Source organism: Tinamus guttatus, unplaced genomic scaffold, assembly GCF_059628265.1.
Source record: "Tinamus guttatus ecotype Peru unplaced genomic scaffold, ASM5962826v1 Tinamus_guttatus_pri_ptg000728l, whole genome shotgun sequence".
In the NCBI taxonomy this organism is placed as follows: domain Eukaryota; kingdom Metazoa; phylum Chordata; class Aves; order Tinamiformes; family Tinamidae; genus Tinamus; species Tinamus guttatus.
Genome location: NW_028289262.1, coordinates 31,238 through 56,800, shown reverse-complemented (window position 1 = coordinate 56,800; position 25,563 = coordinate 31,238). Strand labels below are relative to the sequence as shown.

At 65.1% G+C, this 25,563-nt stretch overlaps 1 protein-coding gene across 1 annotated transcript; it reads right to left on the bottom strand.

The window, feature by feature from the left end:
- Nucleotides 1-25,113, bottom strand: LOC148591716 (syntaxin-binding protein 2-like). The gene is made up of 19 exons (XM_088537096.1): nt 25,077-25,113; nt 24,844-24,893; nt 24,416-24,497; nt 23,731-23,807; nt 22,859-22,931; nt 21,589-21,692; nt 18,617-18,765; nt 17,482-17,566; nt 15,908-16,026; nt 13,854-13,961; nt 11,863-11,920; nt 10,412-10,477; nt 9,679-9,759; nt 7,783-7,921; nt 5,252-5,361; nt 3,378-3,467; nt 2,749-2,834; nt 1,424-1,557; nt 1-80 (listed from the first exon to the last, which is right to left on the bottom strand). Exons 1-19 carry the CDS (start codon nt 25,111-25,113, stop codon nt 1-3), a joined length of 1,728 nt encoding a protein of 575 aa, XP_088393222.1.
- Nucleotides 25,114-25,563: the final 450 nt, after the last annotated feature.

Sequence of the window (25,563 nt, the reverse complement as noted above, 5' to 3'; positions counted from 1 at the left end):
TCAGGCCTCGGGGGGCAGCGGCTGGTCCAGGCCCTGGACGGCCTCGAGGAAACTGCGCGGGGTGACGATGTGGGTGGAGCCTGTGGGAACAATGGGGACAATGGGGAGACACTAGGGACACGGGGACAACGGGGACAGCAGGGGGGACACGGGGACAATGGGGACATGGGGACAGCAGGGGGACACGGGGACAATAGGGAGACACTAGGGACACGGGGACAACGGGGACAGCAGGGGGGGACACGGGGACAATGGGGACATGGGGACAGCAGGGGGGACACGGGGACATGAGGGACACCAGGGACATGGGGACGCTGGGAACATGGGGACAGCAGGGAGGACATGGGGACAATGGGGACACCAGAGGGACACCAGGGAGGACACTGGAGGGGGACACCAGGGACACGGGGCACAGGGACACCAGGGGGGGCACCGAGGACACAGGGACATGGGGACATTGAGGGGGACACCAGTACATAGGGACACTGGGGACACTGTGGGGGACACCGGGGGGGGACACCAGGGACATGGGGACACCAATAGGGACAGGGGAACCAGGTGACACCAGAGACGCGCAGGGGGACACAGGGACATGGTGACATTGGGGACGCCAAGGGGGGTGACACGGTGACACCAGGGACACAGGGGGAGGGGGGCATGGGGACATGGTGACACTGGGGAGAAGGGGGACATTGGGGGGGACGCTGGGACACGGAGGGGACACAGGAGGGACAATGGGGGACAGGGGACGGGCGGGGGGACATGAGTGCAGGAGGGGCCCCGGCGTCCGGGGGGTTCCCGGGGGTTCCCAGGGGATTCCCGGGTGGATTCCCAGGTTTCCCGCAGATTCCTGCGTTTCCCAGGGGTTTCCCGGGCGGATTCCCGGTGTTCCCGGTGGATTCCCGGGGTTTCCCGGGCGGATTCCCAGGTTTCCCGGCGCATTCCCGGTATTCCTGGTGGATTCCCAGGGTTTCCCAGGCAGATTCCCGGGATTCCCGGCGGGTTCCCGGGTTTCCCGGGCGCATTCCCGGTGTTCCCGGTGCATTCCCGGGGGGTTTCCCGGCGCATTCCCGGATTCCCGGCAGATTCCCAGCGTTTCCCGGGGGTTTCCCAGGGTTTCCCGGGTGCATTCCCGGTGTTCCCGGCGCATTCCCGGTGCATTCCGGGTGTTCCCGGTGCATTCCCGGGGTTTCCCGGGAGGATTCCCGGTGTTCCCGGTACATTCCCAGGGTTTCCCGGGAGTTTCCCGGGGTTTCCCGGACGCATTCCCGGCGCATTCCCGGATTCCCGGCAGATTCCCAGCGTTTCCCGGGGGTTTCCCAGGGTTTCCCGGGCGCATTCCCGCTGTTCCCGGCGCATTCCCGGGGGGTTTCCCGCTGTTCCCGGCGCATTCCCGGCATTCCCGGCGTTCCCCATTCCTCACCCAGCGCCGCTCCCGCTCCCACCTCGTAGACGCTCCGGGTCTCGGCCAGCGCCGCCCCCCCCAGCAGGAAGAGCAGCACCCGGGGGGGGGCGGCCCCCCCCGCCGGGCCCCGGCCCCGCGGCCCCGAGCGGGCGCTGGGGGGGGGGGGACACGGTGAGACCCCCCCGGGGACACCCCGGGGTCCCCAATGTCCCCTGGGGACACCCCAATGTCTTCCAGGGACCCCCCAATGTCCCCTGGGGACACCCCAATGGCCCCCAGTGCCCCCCGGGAACACCCCGATGTCCCCAGTGTCCCCAATGTCCCCTGGGGACATCCCAATGGCCCCCAGTGCCCCCCGGGAACACCCCAATGTCCCCAATGTCCCCTGGGGACACCCCAATGTCCCCTGGGGACCCCCCAATGTCTCCCAATGCCCCCCGGGACCCCCCCCAATGTCCCCCAGGGACCCCCCAGTGTCCCCCCAATGCCACCCGGGCCCCCTCCGTGTCCGCTGTGTCCCCCAATACCCCCCCGGGGACCCCCCAATATCCCCCAGGGATCCCCCAATGTCCCCAGTGTCCCCCAATGCCACCCAGCCCCCCCCATGTCCCCAATGTCCCCCAACACCCCCCGGGACCCCCCCAATGTCCCCAATGCCCCCTAGGGACCCCCCAATGTCCCCCAATGCCCCCCGGGAACACCCCAATGTCTCCCAGGGACCCCCCAATGTCCCCCAGGGACCCCCAATGCCACCCAGGCCCCCCTCCATGTCCCCAGTGTCCCCCCATGTTCCCAGTGTCCCCCAACACCCCCCGGGGACCCCCCAATGTCCCCAGTGTCCCCCAATGCCCCCTGGGGACCCCCCAATGCCCCCCAGGAACACCCCAATGTCCCCAAATACCGCCCGGGCCCCTCCCATGTCCCCAGTGTCCCCAATGCCCCCCGGGGATCCCTTCTGTCCCCAGTGTCCCCCAATGTCCCCAGTGTCTCCCAATACCCCCCAGTGTCCCCCTGTGTCCCCTGTGTTCCCCAATGTCCCCCGGGGACCCCCCAATGTCCCCAGTGTCCCCCAATGCCACCCAGCACCCCCCCCCGTGTCCCCAGTGTCCCCCAACACTCCCCGGGGACCCCCCAATGTCCCCCAGGGATCCCCCAATGTCCCCCATGTCCCCAGTGTCCCCCCAATGCCCCGTGGTCCCCCCCATATCCCCTGTGTTCCCAGTGTCCCCCCAATGTCCCCCCCGTCCTCCCATGTCCCCGTGTCCCCATATCCCCCCTGTGTCCCCATGTCCCCCCATGTCCCCCCATGTCCCCCCATGTCCCCCCGTGTCCCCTCGTGTCACCTCACGGCCTCCTGGGCGCAGGGCCCCGCGGGGGGGGCGCTCGCGTAGGGCCACCCCTCGGGGTCCAGCCGCTCCTCCAGGGCGTCCTGGTGGCACCGCCGTGTCCCCGTCCCCTCCGCCACGTGCCCCCCCGTCCCCCCCCGTGTCCCTGAGTGTCCCCATGTCCCCACGTGTCCCCATTCCCCTGTCGCCCCATGTCCCCTCATCCTATGTCCCCCCGTCCCCTCTGTCCCTCCATGTTTCCCCATGTCCCCTCATGTCCCCCCGTGCCCGCCATGTCCTCCATGTCACCCTGTGTCCCTCCTGTGTTCCCCCAGGTCCCCCTGTGTCCCATGTCCCCCATTCCCTGTCCCCTCATGTCCCCCATGTCCTCCTATGTCCCCATTTCCCCCCATGTCCCCTGCCCCCCATGTCCCCTGTGTCCTTGTGTTGCCCCGTGTCCCCCATGTCCCCATGTCCCTCCATGTCCCCATTTCCCCCCATGTCCCCTCTTCCCCTGTGGCCTCGTGTTGCCCCATGTCTCCCTGTGTCCCCGTGTCCCTCCATGTCTCCCTGTGTCCCCTGTCCCCCCATGTCCCCCCATGTCCCCGCAGTGTCCCCTGTCCCCCGTGTCCCCGCGGTGTCCCCACCTCCAGGACGCCCTTCACGGCCGGGCTCCACCGTGACAGCTCGTAGGTGACCTGGGGACGGGCCCGGAGCTCGGGGCGCCGCCACCCGCCCTGCGGGGACACGGGGACACGTGGGGACACGTAGGGACACGGAGACACGTGGGGACACGTAGGGACATGGGGACACGTGGGGACATGTAGGGACGTGGGGACACCATGGGGATATGGGGACACGTGGGGACACGGGGACACATGGGGTCACGTAGGGACATGGGGACACCGTGGGGACACAGGGACACCATAGGGACATGGGGACACGTGGGGACACAGGGACACATGGGGATATGGGGACATCGTGGGGTCCCGTGGGCAGTGGGGACACCGTGGGGACACCGTGGGGACATGGGGACACCATGGGCGCTGGGACGCCCCCGGCCCTCCCCCCCAGGGGGGTCTCATGGGTGCCACAGGGTGTGGGGACACCCGTGGGGACACCATGGGGACATGGGGACACCAGGGGAGTGCTCATGGGGACATGGGGCTGCCATCGGGACACCTATGGGGACATTGGGACAGCCATGGGGATGCCGTGGGGCTGGCGTGGGGACCCTTGGGGACATGGGGACCCTTGGGGACCCATGGGGATGCTGTGGGGACCCCTTGGGAACTCTGTGGGGACATGGGGACCCCTTGGGGACATGGGGACCCTTGGGGAGTTGTGGGGACATGGGGCCACCATGGGGACCTGTGGGGACCCCTTAGGGACACTGTGCGGAACATGGGGACCCTTGGGGACATGAGGATGGCCCTGGGGAGCCTTGGGGACGCTGTGGGGACCCCTTGGGGACACTGTGGGGACATGGGGACCCTTGGGGACACCATGGGGACCCATTGGTGCTATTATGGGGCTGCTGTGGGGACATGGGGACACCATTGGGACCCTTGGGGATGCTGTGGAGAACATGGGGACCCTTGGGGACATGAGGATGGCCCTGGGGAGCCTTGGGGACGCTGTGGGGACCCCTTGGGGACGCTGTGGGGACATGGGGACCCTTGGGGACACCATGGGGACCCATTGGGGCTGTTGTGGGGCTGCTGTGGGGACATGGGGACACCATGGGGACCCTTGGGGATGCTGTGGGGATGCCGTGGGGACATGGGGACCCTTGGGGACGCCGTGGGGACATGAGGATGCCCCTGGGGAGCCTTGGGGACATTATGGGGAGCCCTTGGGGACGCTGTGGGGACATGGGGACCCTTGGGGATGTCGTGGGGACATGGGGACCCTTGGGGACACCATGGGGACCCATGGGGGCTGTTGTGGGGCTGCTGTGGGGACATGGGGGACCCTTGGGGCTGCTTTGGGGACATGGGGACCCATGGGGACCCTTGGGGACGCTGTGGGGCTGCTGTGGGGACATGGGGACCCATGGGGACCCCTGGGGACGCTGTGGGGACCCCTTGGGGACGCCGTGGGGACATGGGGACCCCTTGGGGCTGTTGTGGGGCTGCTGTGGCGACATGGGGACCCATGGGGACCCTTGGGGACACCACGGGGACACCATGAGGACACCATCAGGACATGGGGACGCCGTGGGGACCCTTGGGGATGCTGTGGGGACCCCATGGGGACCCTGGGGGACGCCATGGGGACACCATGGGGACGTGGGGATGCCGTGGGAACATGGGGACACCATGGGGATGCCATGGGGACTCTTGGGGACACCATGGGGACACCATGGGGATGCCATGGGGACCCTTGGGGACACTGTGGGGATGCCATGGGTACATGGGGATGCCGTGGGGACACCATGGGGATGTGGGCACCCTCAGGGACGCCGTGGGGACACCATGGGGACACCATGGGGACATGGGGACGCGGGGCCAGCTCTCACGGTGGCAGTGAGCGGCGCCCCCAGCAGCTGCAGGTTGTGCAGCGCCCGCCGGTGGCTCTCGGGGACGTCCCCGCGCTGGAGCAGCCGCGACAGCACCTCGTCACTGAGCCCTGCAACGTGTCACCTGTGTCACCCGTGTCACCTGTGTCACCCGTGTCCCCGCACGTCCCCGCGGTGCAGCAGCCGCGACAGCACCTCGTCACTGAGCCCTGCAACGTGTCACCTGTGTCACCCTGGTGTCACCTGTGTCACCTGGTGTCACCCGTGTCACCCAGGGTCACCCGTGTCACACAGTGTCACCCGTGTCCCCGCACGTCCCTGCGCTGGAGCAGCCGCGACAGCACCTCGTCACTCAGCCCTGCAACATGTCACCTGGTGTCACCCGTGTCACCCAGGGTCACCCGTGTCACCCAGGGTCACCCGTGTCACACAGTGTCACCTGTGTCACCCGTGTCACACAGTGTCACCCGTGTCCCCGCACATCCCCGCGTTGCAGCAGCCGCGACAGCACCTCGTCACTGAGCCCTGCAACGTGTCACCTGTGTCACCCTGGTGTCACCTGTGTCACCTGGTGTCACCCGTGTCACCCAGGGTCACCCGTGTCACACAGTGTCACCCGTGTCCCCGCACGTCCCTGCGCTGGAGCAGCCGCGACAGCACCTCGTCACTCAGCCCTGCAACATGTCACCTGGTGTCACCCGTGTCACCCAGGGTCACCCGTGTCACCCAGGGTCACCCGTGTCACACAGTGTCACCTGTGTCACCCGTGTCACACAGTGTCACCCGTGTCCCCGCACATCCCCGCGTTGCAGCAGCCGCGACAGCACCTCGTCACTGAGCCTTGCAACGTGTCACCTGTGTCACCCGTGTCACCTGTGTCACCCTGTGTCACCTGGTGTCACACAGTGTCACCCAGGGTCATCCGTGTCACACAGTGACACCCGTGTCCCTGCATGTCCCATGCTGCAGCAGCTGGGACAGCACCTCGTCACTCAGCCCTGCAACGTGTCACCTGTGTCACCCTGGTGTCACCTGTGTCACCCGTGTCACCCATGTCACACAGTGTCACTTGTGTCCCCGCATGTCCCTGCGCTGCAGCAGCCGCGACAGCACCTCGTCACTGAGCCCTGCAACGTGTCACCTGTGTCACCCGGTGTCACCTGGGTCACCTGGTGTCACACAGTGTCACCTGTGTCACCCGTGTCACACAGTGTCACCCGTGTCCCCGCACGTCCCTGCGCTGGAGCAGCCGCGACAGCACCTCGTCACTCAGCCCTGCAACGTGTCACCTGTGTCACCCTGTGTCACCCGTGTCACCTGTGTCACACAGTGTCACCCAGGGTCACCCGTGTCACACAGTGTCACCCGTGTCCCCGCACGTCCCTGCGCTGGAGCAGCTGCGACAGCGCCTCGTCACTGAGCCCTGCAACGTGTCACCTGGTGTCACCTGGTGTCACACAGTGTCACCCGTGTCACCCATGTCACCTGGTGTCACCTGGTGTCACCTGGTGTCACACAGTGTCACCCGTGTCCCCACATGTCCCCGCGCTGCAGCAGCTGCGACAGCACCTGGTCACTCAGCCCTGCAACGTGTCACCTGTGTCACCCAGTGTCACCTGTGTCACCTGGTGTCACACAGTGTCACCTGTGCCACCCGTGTCACCGCACGTCCCTGCGCTGTAGCAGCCGCGACAGCACCTCGTCACTGAGCCCTGCAACGTGTCACCCGGTGTCACCTGTGTCACCTGGTGTCACACAGTGTCACCCGTGTCACACAGTGTCACCCATGTCACCCGTGTCCCCGCATGTCCCCGCATTGCAGCAACTGGGACAGCGCCTTGTCACTCAGCCCTGCAAAGTGCCACGGTGTCACCCTAGTGTCACCTGTGTCAGTGTCACACAGTGTCACACAGTGTCACCCTAGTGTCACCTGTGTCACCCGTGTCCCCGCATGTCCCCGCATTGCAGCAGCTGTGACAGCGCCTTGTCACTCAGCCCCGCAAAGTGCCACAGTGTCACCCCATGTCACTTGTGTCAGTGTCACCCGTGTGTCACCTGTGTCCCCATGTCCTACTGTTTCCCCTGTCCCCGTGTCTCCTGTCCCCATCCCCCATGTCCCCATCTCCACTGTCCGCATGTCCCAGTGTCCCCGTGTCCCCACGTCCTCTGTCCCCATCCCCCATCCCCGTGTCCCATTTCCTCATGTCCCCCGTGTCCCTTGTTCCCGTCCTGTGTCCCCATGTCCCCAGTGTCACCGTGCTGCAGCAGGCCGTAGAGGGCGATCACCCGCACTTCGTCCCATGTCCTCGTGTCCCCATGTCCCCCCGATGTCCCCAGTGTCCCTCTGTCCCCTCAATGTCCCCACTGTCACCGTGCTGCAGCAGGCCCTAGAGCGCCATCACCCGCACTTTGTCCCATGTCCCCCTGTCCCCCCGATGTCCCCAGTGTCACCGTGCTGCAGCAGGCCCTAGAGCGCCATCACCCGCACTTTGTCCCATGTCCCCCTGTCCCCCCGATGTCCCCAGTGTCACCGTGCTGCAGCAGGCCGTAGAGGGCGATCACCCGCACTTTGTCCCATGTCCCCGTGTCCCCATCCAGCAGCACCGGCACCAGCAGCCGCAGGGGGTCGCGGAGGCGGCCGCCCGCCGCGTCCGTCCCCATGGCCAGGTCCTGCGGGGACAGGGACAGCGGGTGGCACCGGGCACGGCCAATGTCACCGGGCATGGCCTGTGACACCAGGGATGGCCCCATGTCACTAGATGTGGCCCCTTGTCACTAGACATGGCCGGTGTCCCCAGGGACGGTCCCCTAGACCTTCCCCCATGGCCAGGTCCTGCAGGGACAGGGACAGTGGGTGACACGGGGCCGTGTCACTAGATATGGCTAATGTCACCAGGCACAACCCCATGTCACTAGATGTGGCCCCTTGTCACTGGAGATGGCCGGTGTCCCCAGGGACGGTCCCCAAATCTTCCCCCATGGCCATTCCCATGGCCAGGTCCTTGTGGGGACAGGGACAGCGGGTGGCACCAGGCATGGCCCATGTCACCGGGCATGGCCTGTGACACCAGGGATGGCCCCATGTCACTAGATGTGGCCCCTTGTCACTGGAGATGGCCGGTGTCCCCAGGGACGGTCCCCTAGACCTTCCCCCATGGCCAGGTCCTGCAGGGACAGGGACAGTGGGTGACATGGCCCCGTGACACTAGACATGGCCAATGTCACCAGGCACAACCCCATGTCACTAGATATGGCCCGCATCACCAGGCATAGCCCCTTGTCACTGGAGGTGGCCGATGTCCCCAGGGACGGTCCCCTAGACCTTCCCCCATGGCCGTCACCATGGCCAGGTCCTGATGGGGACAGGGATGACCAGTGTCACCAAGCATGACCAATGTCACCAGACATGATTGGTGTCACCACCCCTGCTCACTCGCCCCCCTCCCGCTGTCCCCATGTGTCCATGTCCCCTCGTGTGTCCCCGTATCCCCATGTCTTCCCATGTCCCTGTGTCCCCCCGTGTCCCCACGTCCCCATGTTCCCATGTTCTCGTGTTCCCATGTCCCCCCATGTCCCCCCATGTCCCTGTTCTCCCCCATATCCTCTGTGTCCCCATGTCCCTGCCCCCCCATGTCCCCCTGTGCCCACATGTCCTCGTGTCCCCAGGCTGCCCCCCCATGTCCCTGTGTCCCCGTCTCCCCCTGTGTCCCCCCATGTCACCATGTCCCCATGTCCCTGTGCCCCATGTCCCCATGTTCCCATGTCCCGGTGTCCCCATGTCCCGTGTCCCCATGTCCCGTGTCCCTATGTATCCCCATGTTGCCGTGTCCTCTGGCCCGTGTACCCTCATGTCCTGCGTCCCGTGTCCCGGTGTCCCCATGTCTCCATGTCCCTGTGTCCTGTGTCCCTGCATCCTCGTGTCCCCATGTCCCCCTGTGTCCCCTCATCTCCCCGTGTCCCCATGTCCCACGTTCCCATGTCCCACGTCCCCATGTCCCCAGGTCCCCATGTCCCATGTCCCCGTGTCCCATGTCCCCGTGTTCCCCCCTGTCCCCACGTCCCCATGCCCTGTGTCCCGTGTCCCATGTCCCCACGTTCCCCCATGTCCCCCCGTGTCCCCTTGTGTCCCCGTGTCCCCTCGTGTCCCTGTGTCACCTGCTCCACGGCGCACAGCCGCTCCACGGCCCCACGGAAGCGGCTCATGTCCCATGTCCCCATGTCCCCATGTCCCCCCGTGTCCCCACGTGTCCCCACGTTCCCCCGTCCCCCCGTGTCCCCTCGTGTCCCCGTGTCACCTGCTCCACGGCACACAGCCACTCCACGGCTCCGCGGAAGCGGCTCATGTCCCATGTCCCCATGTCCCCCCGTGTCCCCACGTTCCCCCGTGTCCCCCTGTGTCCCCGTGTCCCCCCGTGTCCCCGTGTCACCTGCTCCACGGCGCACAGCCGCTCCACGGCCCCACGGAAGCGGCTCATGCAGGCGTCCGCCAGGCTCAGGTGCGTTGCGTACTGGGGACACAGCGGTGGCCCCAATGTCCCCAATGTCCCCCATGTCCCCACATGACCCCGGCTCCCCCTGTCGCCCAGCGCAGCGGCTGCCACCGTGTCCTCCGTGTCCCGCTCTGTCCCCGGAGGCTGCGGCCCCGGTTTGTCCCCTTCCCCTGTCCCTCCGCTGTCCCCAATGTCCCCCAGTGTCCCCCGATGTCCCCTGCTGTCCCCACTGTCCCCAGTGTCCCACAATGTCCCCCAGTGTCCCTGCTGTCCTTCACTGTCCCCAGTGTCCCCGCTCTCCCCCAGTGTCTCCTGCTGTCCTTTACTGTCCCCCACTGTCCCCACTGTCCCCCAGTGTCCCCCTGCTGGCCCCAATGTCCCCCAATGCCCCCCACTGTCCCCAGTACCCCCCCGGTATCCTCAGTGTCCCCCAATGTCCCCTGTGTCCCCTGCTGTCCCTAATGTCCCCTGCTGTCCCTGCTGTCCACACTGCCCCCCGTTGTCCCCATGTCCCCGCTGTCCCCAGTGTCCCTGGTATCCCCAGTGTCCCCCAATGTCCCTCACTGTGCCCACTACCCCCCGTTGTCCCCCCCGTGTCCCCGCTGCCCCCATGTCCCCCGCTGTCCCTGGTGTCCCCCCATGTCCCCAATGTCCCCGTGTCCCCGCTCACCCTGCTCAGCTCCTTCTGGTACTGGGGCATCTTCTTGAGGATGTAGGAGAGTTCCTGGATGTTGGCCTGGGGACATGGGGACAACGGGGTGACCGGGGGACACGTGGGGGTGCTGGGGACATGGGGACAACAGGGTGACCAGAGGACATGTGGCGGGGGGCTGGGGACACGGGGACAACGGGGTGACCGGGGGACACGTGGGGGTGCTGGGGACATGGGGACAACAGGGTGACCGGGGGACACATGGTGGGGGGCTGGGGACATGGGGACAATGGGGTGACTGGGGGACACAGGGTGACCGGGGGACACGTGGGGGTGCTGGGGACATGGGGACAATCGAGTGACCAGGGGACATGTGGGGGGTGTTGGAGACATGGGGACGTGGGGACAATGGGGTGACCAGGGGACACGTGGCAGGTGCTGGGGACATGGGGACATGGGGACAATGGGGTGACTGGGGGGACACGTTGGGGGGGATGCTGGGGCCATGGGGACAACGGGGTGATCAGGGGACACATGGGGGGGGCTGGGGACATGGGGACAATGAGGGGTCATGGGGACAACAAGGGGGACATGTGGAGGGGGGAGCCTGGGGACATGGGGACACGGAGTGACTGGGGGACATGTTGGGGGGGGGCTGGGGACATGGGGACAACTGGGGGGGACACAGGGTGACCAGGGGACACATGGAGGGGGAGCCTGGGGACACTGCGGAACATGGGAAGACTCGGGGACATCGGGGACATGGGGGAGCCAGGGGGGCATGGGAGGGACATGGGGGACATGCGAGGGACATGGGGAAACATGTGGTGACATGGGGAGAAATGGGGGGACATGAGGGGATATGGGGACATGGGGGACATGGGGGGACATGGAAGGGGTATGAGGGGACATGAAAACACGGGGGGCATGGGGACGTTGGGGACATAGAGGCACATGGCAGGGAAATGAGGGACATGGAGGACATCAAGGACATCGATGGACTTGGAAGACATTGGGGTCATGAGGGGACATAGGAGGACACTGGGGACATGGGAGGACACTGGGGACATGGGGACGACATGGGGGGACATGAGAGATATGGAGGGACATTGGGGACACAGGGAGGACACGGGGAGACATGGGGGGATATTAGGGATACGGAGGGACATTGGGGACATGGAGAGGACATGAGGGGACATTGTGGGACATGGAGGGGACATGGTGGGGGAACATTGGGGACACGGAGAGGACATGAGGGGACATTGTGGGACATGGAGGGGACATGGTGGGGGAACATTGGGGACACAGGGGGGAGCCCTCGAGGGGGCACGCAGAGACACAGCAGGGGACACAGGACACTTTGGGGACACGGGAAGGGACAAGGACTCCCTCCCCACCCCCACACCCCAAAACCCCCCAGATTCGCCCAAATTTGCCCAAACCGGCGGCGTTTGGCCCCGCGGTGGCACCTTGTCGGGGCGGAGCCGCTTGCTGGCGCAGAAGGACTTCAGCTGCTCTGTCACCTGCCTGGGGACATGGGGACACGGCGGGGGGGGCCCTGCCTCAGGCCTGCGGGGACCTCGGGGGGTCCTGGGGGGATTTGGGGGGAATTTGGGGGGTTTGGGAAGTTCTAGGGGGTCTCAGGAGGGATTTGGGGGGAATTTGGGGGGTTTTGGGAGTTCTAGGGGGTCTCAGGAGGGATTTGGGGGGAATTTGGGGGGTTTTGGGAGTTCTAGGGGGTCTCAGGAGGGATTTGGGGGGAATTTGGGGGGTTTGGGAAGTTCTAGGGGGTCTCAGGGAGGATTTGGGGGCAATTTGGGGGGTTTGGGGAGGTCTAGGGGGTCTCAGGGAGGATTTGGGGGGAATTTGGGGGGTTTGGGAAGTTCTAGGGGGTCTCAGGGAGGATTTGGGGGCAATTTGGGGGGTTTGGGGAGGTCTAGGGGGTCTCAGGGAGGATTTGGGGGGAATTTGGGGCATTTGGGGTCCTGGGGGGGGATCCCAGGGGGAATTTGGGGGGGAGTTGCAGGTTTGGGGGGGGGGGTCCCGTTTCAAGGCACCTCAGGGGCGTTTTGGGTGGATTTCAGGTCATTTTGGGTGTTTCTGGGGATGTTTCGGGTGGTTTTGAGGTCTTTTTGGGTGGTTTTGAGGTCTTTATGGGTGGTTTGGGAGGTTTTTTGAGCATCCTGGACGTGCTTCAGGTGCTTTTGGGGCATTTTTGGTGGTTTTGAGGTTAGTTTAGGTGGTTCTAGAGTCATTTAGGAGGATCCCAGATGCGTTTTGGGTACTTTTGAGGTCGTTTTGGGTGGTTTTGAGTGGTTCTGGGGACATTTCAGGGGATCCTTGGTGCATTTTGTGACGTTTTGAGGCTGTTTTGGGTGGTTTTAAGATCATTTTGGGTGGTTCTAGGGTCATTTAAGGGGATCCCAAGCGCGTTTGGGGTACTTTGGAGGTTTTGAAGTCATTTTGGGTGGTTTTGAGGTCGTTTTGGGTGGATCTGGGGTAGGTTCAGGGGATGCTGGGTGTGCTTTGAGTGGTTTTGAGGTCATTTTGGGTAATTTGGGGGTTGTTTTGAGCATCCCGGACGTGTTTCACGTACTTTTGGGAGCATTTTTGGTCGTTTTGAGGTTGTATTGTGCAGTTTTGAGGCCTTTTTGGGTGGGTATCTGGTCGTTTTGGGTGGGTTTGAGGCCATTTTGGGTGGTTTGGAGGTCTTTTTGGGTGGGCTTCTGGTTGTTTAGGGCATTTTTGAGGACATTTCAGGTGGTTTTGAGGCCATTTTGATTGATTTTGAGGTCATTTTGGGTGGTTTGGGAGGTGTTTTGAGCATCCCGGCCACGTTTTGGGGCATTTTGAGGTCATTTTGGGGCATTTCAGGGGCTCCTCGGTGCATTTTGGGTACTTTTGAGGTCATTTTGAGCAGTTTTGAGGGCATTTTAGGTGGTTCTGAGATCATTTTGGGTGGATTTGGGTTGTTTCTGGTGCTTTGAGGGCTGTTTTGAGCATCCCAGCCACATTTTGGGGTGTTTCAAGGTTGTTTTGGGTGGCTTTGAAGTCATTTTGGGTGGTTTGGGAGGTGTTTTGAGTGTCCCAGACACATTTTGGATGCTTTTTGGGGAATTTTGGGGTGGTTTTGAGGTCGTTTTGGGTGGTTTTGAGGTCGTTTTGGGTGGTCCTGGGGACATTTCAGGGGCTCCTCGCTGCACTTTGGGTGGTTTTCAGGTCATTGTGGGCGGTTTTTAGAGGTCATTTTTGGTGGATTTGGTTCGTTTCGGGTGCTTTGGGGGTGTTTGGAGCATCCCGGCCGCATTTCGGGGCCATTTGGGGGCCGTTTTGGGGCATTCCAGGGCCATTTCGGGGCATTTTGGGGGTATTTTGGGGCTATTTTGGGGTGTTTCAGGGCGTTTCGGGCCGTTTCAAGGCCGTTTTGGGGCATTTCGGGGGCGTTCGGGGGCGCACGCACCGGGACACGTCGGCGATGTGCAGGTGCCGCAGCTGCACCCAGAGCTCGTCGTCCTCGTCCAGCAGCGCCGTCTTCTCCCGCACCTCGCTCAGCCCCGATGTCTCGTACCTGCGGCCCCACAATGTCCCCGTTGGCCACCGAGGTGCCACCACCGAGCGGCCAGGGAGTGACCAAGGAAGGGCCATGGGTTGGCCACAGGTTGCCAAGGATCAGCCATGGATTGGTCAAGGAAAGGCCTTGGATTGGCCAAAAAGTGGCCAAGGATCGTCCATGGATTGGCCAAGAAAAGGCCTTGGATTGGCCAAGGATTGGTCATTGGTTGGCCAAAAAGTGGACAAGGATCAGCCATGGATTGGCCAAGAAAACGCCAAGGATCACCCATGGATTGGCCAAGAAGAGGCCTTGGATTGGCTGAGAAGGGACCAAGGATAAGCTGAGGATTGGCCAAGGAAAGGCCTTGGATTGGCCAAAAAGTGGCCAAGGATCAGCCATGGATTGGTCAAAGAAAGACCTTGGATTGGCCAAGGATTGGTCATTGGTTGGCCAAAAAGTGGACAAGGATCAGCCATGGATTGGCCAAGAAAACGCTAAGGATCATCCATGGATTGGCCAAGAAGAGGCCTTGGATTGGCTGAGAAGGGACCAAGGATAAGCTGAGGATTGGCCAAGGAAAGGCCTTGGATTGGCCAAAAAGTGGCCAAGGATCAGCCGTGGATTGGTCAAGAAAAGGCCTTGGATTGGCTGAGAAGGGACCAAGGATAAGCTGAGGATTGGCCAAGGAAAGGCCTTGGATTGGCCAAAAAGTGACCAAGGATCAGCTGTGGACTGCTCAAGAAAAAGCCTTGGATTGGTCAAGGATCATCTGTGGGGTGGCCAAGGATCACCCATGGGTTGGCCAAGAAATGGCCAAGGACCAGCCATGGATTGGCCAAGAAAAGGCCTTGGATTGGCCAAGAAGTGGCCAAGGATCAGCCACGGATTAGTCAAAGAAAGACCTTGGATTGGCCATGGATTGGTCATTGGTTGGCCAACAAGTGGCCAAGGATCATCCATGGTTGGCCAAGATTCTGCCATGGCTTGGTCAACGAAAGGCCATGGATTGGCCAAGAATTGGCCATGCATTGACTAAAGAAAGGCCATGGATTGGGCATGGATCAACTATGGGTTGGCCAAGGATCCAATATGGATTGGCCAGGATTCAGTCATGGATTGGCCATGGACTGGCCAAGATTCAGCCATGGAGCAGTCAAGGACCGGCCATGGATCAACTATGGGTTGGCCAAGGATGTACAACGGGTTGGCCAAGGATTGGCCACGGAACCACCATAGATCGGCCAAGATTCAGCCATGGATTGGTCAAGAATTGGCCATGGATTGGCTAAAGAAAGGCCATGGATTGGTCAAGGAAAGACCATGGATTGGCCAAGGATTGGCCAAGACTCTGCCACAGATTGGCCAAGGATTGGCCATGGTTTGGCTAAGGAAATCCATGGATTGGCCAAGGAAAGGCCACGGATTGGACAAAACTCAGCTATGGATTGGCCAAGGAAAGACCATGGATCAGCTATGGGTTGCCAAGGATCAACAATGGACTGGCCAAAATTCAGCCATGGATTGGCCAAAGATTGGCCATAGATTGGCTAAGCAAATGCCATGGATTGATCAAGACTCAGCCATGGATTGGTCAAGGAAAGGCCATGGATTGGCCAAGGAGAGGCCATGGATTGGCCAAGGATCTATCATGGGTTGGCCACAGATTGGCCAAGGATTGACCATGGATTGGCCAAGATTCAGCCATGGATTGGTCAAGGAAAGGCCAGGGATTGGCTAATGAAAGGCCATGGATCAACTATGGGTTGGCAAAGGATCAACCATGGATTGGTCAAGACTCAACCATTGATTGGCCAAGGATTGGCCAAGGATCAACCATGGGTTGCCCAAGGATCCACCATGGATTGACCTTGGGTTGGCCAAGGCTCCACTAAGGGCCACCCCAAGGCCCCCCCTGGGTGACCCGTTGGCCGCAGGTGTCCCCGGTGTCCCCGTGTCCCCACCGGAAGGTGTCCTGGCGGATGTCGAGCAGGTCGTAGGCCATGGCCTGCAGCGTCAGCTCGTGCAGCAGCGGCGTCACCAGGTCGAAGCCGCGGTCCACGATGACGAGTTGGGTGCGGCCCTGCGCCCGGGGACACCGCGGTGAGGGGACACGCGGGGGACACCCCAGGGCCAGGGGACAGCGGCCCACGGGGCGCCCAGGGGGTTGGGGACAGCCGGGTGGCACCCCAAGGCGAGGGGACACCAGGACAGGGACATAGGGGCACCCAGGTGGCACCCAGGGGTGAGGGGACACCAGCCCATGTGGCACCCAGGGGACACCAAGGTGGCACCCCAAGGCCAGGGGACACCAGCCCATGTGGCTCCTAGAGGATTGGGGACACCCATGTGGCATCCAGGGGATTGGGGACATCAAGGTGGCACCCAGGGGTGAGGGGACACCAGCCCACGTGGCACCCAGGGGATTTGGGACACCCAAGTGGCACCCGAACGTGAGGGGACACCAGCCCAGGGACACGGGGACACCCAAGTGGCACCCAAGAGAATGGGGACACCAGCCCATGTGGCACTCAGGGGACTGGGGACATCAAGGTGGCACCCGGGAGTGAGGGGATACCAGCCCAGGGACATAGGGGCACCCAGGTGGCACCCAGGGGTGAGGGGACACCAGCCCGTGTGGCACCCAGGGGTGAGGGGACACCAAGGTGGCACCCCAAGGCCAGGGGACACCAGCCCATGTGGCTCCTAGAGGATTGGGGACACCCATGTGGCACCCAGGGGATTGGGGACATTCAGGTGGCACCAAGGGGTGAGGGGACACCAGCCCGTGTGGCACCCAGGGGATTTGGGACACCCGAGTGGCACCCGAACGTGAGGGGACACCAGCCCAGGGACACGGGGACACCCAAGTGGCACCCAAGAGAATGGGGACACCAGCCCATATGGCACCCAGGGGACTGGGGACATCAAGGTGGCACCCGGGAGTGAGGGGATACCAGCCCAGGGACATAGGGGCACCCAGGTGGCACCCAGGGGTGAGGGGACACCAGCCCATGTGGCACCCAGGGGATTGGGGACACTAAGGTGGCATTCCAAGGCCAGGGGACACCATCCCATGTGGCACCCAGGGGTGAGCGGACATTCAGGTGGCACCCTAGAGAATGGGGACACCATCCCATGTGGCATCCAGGGAGTTGGGGACACTCAGGTGGCACCCAAGAGAATGGGGACCCCAGCCCACGTGGCATCCAGGGAGCTGGGGACATCCAGGTGGCACCCAAAGGTGAGGGGACACCAGCCCATGTGGCACTCAGGGCCACGTCCCTGTCCACATGGGTGGCGAGGGCCACCTCATCCCTGTCCCCATTGGTGGCAGCACCCGCCTTGTCCCTGTCCCCAGTGTCCCCCATCCCATTGGTGGCAGCTCCCGCCGTGTCCCCGTCCCCACGAGCGGCGAGGGCCACCGTGTCCCCATGGGCGCCAGCATCCCCCATGTCCCCGTCCCCATGGCCGGCGTGGGTCCCCTCTGTGTCCCTGTGTCCCCCCGCGGTGCCGGTGGCCGCGCGGACGCTGTCACCTCGGCCATGGCGGGGTTGTCACCCCGCAGCTCGTCCAGGCGGGCCACCAGCGCCCGGGCCAGCACCGCGTTGTCCTCGGGGCCCCTGGGGACACGGGCGCCGCGGGGGGGACGCGGGGTGTCACGACGCTGGTGGCACCGCTGTCCCCAGGGTGCCTGTGTCCCCATGTCCCTATACCCAATGTCCCCAGGTCCCCATGCCAGTCTATGTCTCCCTGTGTCCCCCCCACGTCCCCATAGTCAATGTCCCCATGTCCCATGTCCCTGTGTCCCTCCATGTCCTTTCATGTCCCCCCGATGTCCCCATAGCCAATGTCCCCACGTCTCTATGTCCCCATACCCCATGTCCACCACATCCCTCCATGTCCCTACATGTTCTTCCATGTCTCCTCATGTCCCCACTACGTCCCCATACCCAATGTCCCCATGTCCCCGTGTCCCTCCATGTCTCCCTGTGTTCCCCCCACGTCCCCACACCCAATGTCCCCACGTCCCCATACCCACGTCCACCATGTCCCCGTGTCCCTCCATGTCTCCCCGTATTGTCCCCACGTCCCCATACCCCATGTCCCCCACATCCCCATGTCCCCGTGTCCCTCCATGTCCTCTCTGTCTCTCCAAGTCCCCATCCTCTGTCCTCTGTCCCTGTGTCCCCTCATGGCCCTCCATGTCCCCATTGCCCTCCATGTCCTCTCAGGTCCCTGTGTCCCATGTCCCTCTATGTCCCTCTATGTCCCCATGTCCCTGTGTCTTCATGTTCCCTATGTCACGTCCCCCAATTCCCCCTTTCCTCCTGTCCCCGTGTCCCCTATGTCCCTCCATGTGCCCCTGTCCCCATGTCCCCCCATGTCCCATCATGTCCCCACATGTCCCTGTGTCCAGCATGTCCCTTATGTCCCCATGTCCCCCTGTTGCCATTTCCCATGTCCTCCCATGCCCCTGTGTCCCACTGTGTCCCCCCATGTCCCCATGTCCATATCCCCCATCCCCGTATCCCCCATGTCCCTCTGTGTCCCCCCATGTTCTCCCATGTCCCCTCATGTCCCCATGTCCCCGTGACCCCTGTATCCCCACGTCCCCATGTCCCTCTGTGTCCCCCCATGTCCCCATGTCCCCCCATGTCCCCAGGTGCCACCTGCGGTAGCGCACGGCCGGGTAGACGCCCAGGGTGGCGCAGACGGTGGCCAGGCGGGTGGCCAGTGTCCCCAGCAGGGCCACCCGCTCGGTGGCACCGAAGGGGCTGTAGCAGCCGTGGAAGCTGCGCGGGGCGTCCAGGGTGAACACCTGGGGACAGGGGACACCGTGACACCGGGGCATGGGGACACTGTACGGGGTGTCCAGGGTGAACACCTGGGGACAGGGGACACCGTGACACCGGGGCATGGGGACACCGTGACACCAGGGACACTGTGACACCGGGGCATGGGGACACCGTGACACCGGGGACACCGCGGGGACACCTGGGGACAGGGGAGACCGTGACACCGGGGCATGGGGACACCGTGACACCAAGGACATGGGGACACTGTACGGGGCGTCCAGGGTGAACACCTGGGGACAGGGGACACCGTGACACCGGGGACATGGGGACACCGTGACACCTGGGGACATGGGGACACCACGGGGACACCTGGGGACAGGGGACACTGTGACACCTGGGGACACCGTGGACAATGCAGGGACACCTGGGGCAGGGGACACCGTGACACCTGGGGACATGGGGACATCGTGACACCGAGGACATGGGGACACTGTATGGGGCGTCCAGGGTGAACACCTGGGGACAGGGGACACCGTGACACCTGGGCATGGGGACACCGTGACACCGGGGACATGGGGACACTGTACGGGGCGTCCAGGGTGAACACCTGGGGACAGGGGACACTGTGACACTGAGGACATGGGGACACCGTGACACCCGGGGACATGGGGACACCACGGGGACACCTGGGGACAGGGGACACCGTGACACCTGGGCATGGGGACACCGTGACACCGGGGCATGGGGACACCGTACGGGGTGTCCAGGGTGAACACCTGGGGACAGGGGACACCGTGACACCGGGGCATGGGGACACCGTGACACCAGGGACACTGTGACACCGGGGCATGGGGACACCGTGACACCGGGGACATGGGGACACTGTACGGGGCGTCCAGGGTGAACACCTGGGGACAGGGGACACCGTGACACCTGGGGACATGGGGACACCGTGACACCTGGGGACATGGGGACACCATGGGGACACCTGGGGACAGGGGACACCGTGACACCTGGGCATGGGGACACCGTGACACCTGGGGACATGGGGACACCGTACGGGGCGTCCAGGGTGAACACCTGTGGACAGGGGACACTGTGACGCTGAGGACATGGGGACACCGTGACACCGGGGACACCGCGGGGACACCTGGGGACAGGGGACACCGTGACACCAGGGCATGGGGACACCATGACACCGAGGACACTGTGACACCGGGGCATGGGGACACCGTGACACCGGGGACATGGGGACACTGTACGGGGCGTCCAGGGTGAACACCTGGGGACAGGGGACACCGTGACACCGGGGCATGGGGACACCGTGACACCGGGGACACCGCGGGGACACCTGGGGATAGGGGACACTGTGACACCGGGGCATGGGGACACCGTGACACCTGGGGACAGGGGACACCGCGGGGACACCTGGGGACAGGGGACACTGTGACACCGAGGACATGGGGACACCGTGACACCCGGGGACATGGGGACATGGGGACGCCGCGGGGACAGGGGACACCGTGACACCTGGGGACACCGTGGACAATGCAGGGACACCTGGGGACAGGGGACACTGTATGGGGCATCCAGGGTGAACACCTGGGGACAGGGGACACCGTGACACCGGGGCATGGGGACACCGTGACACCGGGGACATGGGGACACCGTGGGGACACCTGGGGACAGGGGGACATGGGAACACCGCAGGGACAGGGGACACCGTGACACCTGGGGACAGAGGACACCGTGACACCAAGGACATGGGGACACCGTGACACTCGGGACATGGGGATACCGTACGGGGCGTCCAGGGTGAACACCTGGGGACAGGGGACACTGTGATGCTGAGGACATGGGGACACCGTGACACCTGGGGACATGGGGACACCACGGGGACACCTGGGGACAGGGGGACATGGGGACACCGCGGAGACAGGGGACACCGTGACACCGACACGGGGACATCAGGGACAACATGGGGACATCAGGGCACAGAGGACACCGTGACACCGGGGATATGGGGACACTGGGGACAATTCGAGGACACCTAGGGACATGGGGACACCGTGACACCGGGAACATGGGGACAGCAGGGACAACATGGGGACACCTGGGGTCAAGGGACACCATGACACCGGGGGTATGGGGACACCGTGGACAATCCGGGGACACCTGGGGACATGGGACACAGGTGACACCGGGGACATGGGTGACACCGGGGACATGGGGACACCGTGTGGGGGCATCCAGCATGAACACCTGAGGACAGGGGACACCATGACACTGGGGACATGGGACACTGGGGCTACTATGGGGCCACCTGGGGACAGGGGACATGGGGACACCAGGGCCACCAAGGGAACACCTGGGGACAGGGGACACAGTGACACCACGGGGACACGGGTGACACTGGGGCCACCCACAGGGCAGCGTCCAGGGTGAACATCTGGGGACAGGGGACACGGGTGACACCAGGGCCACCCGCGGGGGGGACACCCAGCCCTGGGGGGTGCAAATGGGACACGTGGCCTCCGGGTGGCACCATCACAGGGCCCCGGGTGTCCTCATGTCCCATGTCCCCAGCTGTCCTCATGTCCCATGTCCCCAGGTGGCTCCAGGTGTCCCCACGTCCCGCGTCACCAGGTATCCCCATGCCCCATGTCCCCAAGTGTCCCCATGCCCCATGTCCCCAGCTGTCCCTGTGCCCCATGTCCCCAGGTGTCCCCATGTCCCGCATTCCCAGGTGTCCCCGTGCCCCATGTCCCGTGTCCCCCCATGTCCTGTGTCCCCAGGTGTCCCCATGTCCCGCGTCCCCAGCTGTCCCCGTGTCCCCCATGTCCCACCTGGCTCTCGTAGGGGACAAAGGCCACCTCGATCTCCTTGAGGGTGCGGATGGCCTTGGCGGCCGCCGAGCGGCCCAGCTCGGCCAGCAGCTCCGGGGGACACCCTGGGGACAGCGGGGACACCCGTGTCACCCCCCACGTCACCCGCGAGGGCCCCGGCTCGGCCAGCAGCTCTGGGGACATCCTGGCCCCAGGGGACACCAGGGGACACCTGTGTCACCCATGGGACACCAGGGGCCACTTGGGTCACCTGGGGGACACCTGTGTCACCCATGGGACACCAGGGGACACCCTGGCACCCATGTGACACCCTGGCACCCAGGCCCCCCGCCATGTCCCTCCCTGTCCCTGTGTCCCCCCCGTGTCCCCAACATCGCTCATGTCCCCCAATGACCCCCGATGTCCTCGCAGGTCCCCGTGACGTCCCCGTGTCCCCAATGTCTCCCTACATCCCCCCCATGACCCTCCATGTCCCCCATGTCCCCAATGTCCCCATGTCTCCAGTGCCTGGGTTCTCCTCATGTCCCTGTGTCCCTGATGTCCCTCCATGTCCCCGATATTCCTGTGTCCCCCCGATGTCCCCCCATGCCCCTGTGTCCCTGATGTCCCTCCATGTCCCCCCATCCCCATGTCCTCCCCATACCCCCAATGTCCCCACATCACCTCAATGTCACGTCCCCACCATGTCCCTGTGTCCTCAATGTCCCTGTGTCCCTCCACTCCCCCAATGTCCCCATGTCCCCCATATCCCCTGTCCCCCGTCCCCATGTCCCCCCGTTCTCCCACGTCCCCATGTCCCTCCGTGTCCCCCCACGTCCCATGACCCTGTGTCCCTGATGTCCCTCCATGTCCCCCTGATGTCCCCATGTCCTCCCCATATCCTAATGTCCCCGCATCACCTTAATGTCCTTGTGTCCTCCCAATGGCCCCATGTCCCCCTGATGTCCCCCACATCCCCATGCCCCTCCCATGTCCCCCATGTCCCCCCACAGCCCCCATGTCCCTGTTTCCCCCATCCTCCCCTGTCCCCATGTCCCTCCATGTCCCCATGTGTCCCCATGTCCCCGTGTCCCCTCCGCGTTCCCCCATGTCCCCATGTCCCTGCTGTGTCCCTGTGCCTCCCCCATGTCCCCATTCCCCCCATCCTACACATGGCCCCGTGTCCCCGTGTCCCCCCTGCCCTCACTGTGTCCCCCACGTCCCCATGTCCCCTCTGTCCCCTCCATGTCCCCCCTGTCCCCGCGTGTCCCCGTGTCCCCAGGGCTCTCACGGTGGCTCAGGAACACGTGGGCCGCCCGGTACCGCGGGGAGCCCCCGAAGTCCCCGATGAGGCCGCGGAGGGACTGGGACATGGGGGGGGTGTCACCAGGTCCCCCCATGTCCCCCCCGACCTCCTTGGTGTCCCCAGGGTCCCCCAGCCCCCCTCGACCCCTGTGACCCCCCCATGTCCCCCGTGACCCCCCCGTGTCCCCTGTGACCCCCCCCGTGTCCTCAGTAACCCCCCCAAGTCCCATGACCTCCCCGACCCCCCCCCCAGTGTCCCCAATGTCCCCAGCGCCCCCCCAACCCCAGTTATCCCCCGGTGTCCCCATGTCCCCCTTGTGTCCCCCCATGTCCCTGTGTCCCTTGTCCCCTCCATGTCCCCATGTCCCCCCATATCCCTGTGTCCCCCCATGTCCCCCCTGTGACCCCCCATGTCCCCTGTCCCCATGTCCCTGTGTCCCTCCATGTCCCCCCATGTCCCCCCTGGTGTCCTCATGCCCCCCCCGACCTCCTTGGTGTCCCCAAGGACCCCCCCCAACCCCCTTGGTGGCCCTGGGGTCCCCAGTGTCCCCCCTCCCATGACCTCTATGACCCCCCCATGTCCCCGTGTCCCCTCATGTCCTCTGTCCCCCCCATATCGTGTCCTTGTGTCCCCCAATGCCCCCCCGTGTCCCCTGTCCCCCCCGTGTCCCCTGTCCCCCCCGTGTCCCCCCCGTGTCCCCCGTGTCCCCCTGTCCCCCCCGTGTCCCCTGTCCCCCATGTCCCCCCATGTCCCCCCGTGTCCCCTGTCCCCCCCGTGTCCCCCTGTCCCCCCGTGTCCCCCTGTCCCCCCTGTGTCCCCCTGTCCCCCCGTGTCCCCCCCATGTCCCCTGTCCCCACCTCCGGGCTGGGCTGCAGCAGGTACACGGCCTCCAGGCTGGGGATGGCCTCACGGCGCCGCCACAGGGGCTCCACCACTGGGGACACGGGGGACATTGGGGACAAGAGGGGACATGGGGGGACATTGGGGACATGGGGGGACATGGGGACAAGGGGGAGACATGGGGACAAGGGGGGCAATTGGGGCCATAGGGACATGGGGGGACATGGGGACAAGGGGGGACATGGAGGGACACTGGGGACATGGGGGGACATGGGGACAAGGGGGGACATTGGGGAGACATGGGGACAAGGGGGGACACTGGGGGACATGGGGGACATAGAGAGATGGGGGAAACATGGGGACATTGGGGACATAGGGACATGGGGGGACATGGAGGAACATGGGGACAAGGGGGACATTGGGGACATATGGGGACATGGGGATAAGGGGGGACAAGGGGACATGTGGGGACATGGGGGACACAGGGGACATTGGGAACGGGGGGACATAGGGGGACATGGAAGGACATGAGGGACACAGGGACACTGCTGTCACCAGGGCCATCGGGGCCACCAGGGAACACCAGGGAGGGGACAATGGGGGGTCACGGGGGACACGCGGTGGGTGGCAGGGCCATGGGGTCACCGGGGTCACCAGGAGGGGACACGGGAGGGGCCACCCGGGGGGGGGGGTGACACTCACTGGTCACCCCCTCGGCCAGGATGTCGGACATTTTGCAGCAGGCCGAGACCATGCGGGTGCAGGGGGGGTCCAGGACCAGCACCTGCAAGAGCCGCGTCGGAGGGGCCCAGGCGTCCGGGAGCCCCGAGGGGCCCAGGCGTCCGGGAACCCCCCAACGGGGCCCAGGCGTCCGGGAGCCCCCAACGGGGCCCAGGCGTCCGGGATCACCCCGGGGGGGGGTGGGGACGGGTCCAAGAGGACCCTTGTGCCTGGGCCTGACAAGGGGCCCAGGCGTCCGGGGGGGGCCCAGGCGTCCGGGGGGGGGGCCCAGGCGTCCGGGAAGGGGCCCAGGCGTCCGGGTGTCTCCGTGTGTTTGTGCGGGGAGACCATGGAGGGGTGGGGGGGCCCAGAGAAGGGGCCCAGGCGTCCGGGCACCCCCCCCCCCGCACCTTCCATTCGCCCTCCTTCTTGACGCTCCTGATGACGTCATTGAGGATCTCTGCGGGGGGAGGAGGTCAGCGAGGGGGGGCCCAGGCGTCCGGGCGCCCCCCCGCCCCCCCCCCCCCAGCCGGATGCGGCAGCTCCGGGCCCCTCCCCCGCTCCAGCCCCCTCCCCCGAGGGGCCCCCCCGTGTCCCTACGTCACCGGGGGGCGTGGCCGGACGCCGGGGCCCCCCCACTCACTGTCGGCCACGAGCGCCCGGAGGCCCTGGGGGGCCATGGCCGCGCTTCCGGGGTGGGCGGGGCCTGCGGGAGGGGCGGGGCCTGCGGAGGGGCGGGGCTGCTGGGATGGGCGGAGCCGCCGGGGGGCGCTCGCCCGGCCCCCTCCCCTGGACCCGCCCACTGCGCCCGGCCCCGCCCACCGCGCGCGGCCCCGCCCCTCCCTCCCGCCTCCCCAGGCCCCGCCCCCTCCCGCCCCGCGCGGTTGCCCCGGGCGACGCCGCGGCTCCTCCCTCCCCCCCCCCCCTCCCCCGCCCCGCTGCGCGACGGCCTTTTGCGACACTCGGGAGCCGGAAAGCGGCGCGGGGCGCCCGGGCAGCCGGTGGGTGACGGGGACCGGGGCGGGGGGGGGGGGAGCACCGGGAGGGGGCGGGGCCATGGGGGGAGGAGCACCGGGAGGGGGCGGGGTCACGGGGGAAGACGGGGGGGCCCCGGGACCGGGGGGGGGGGG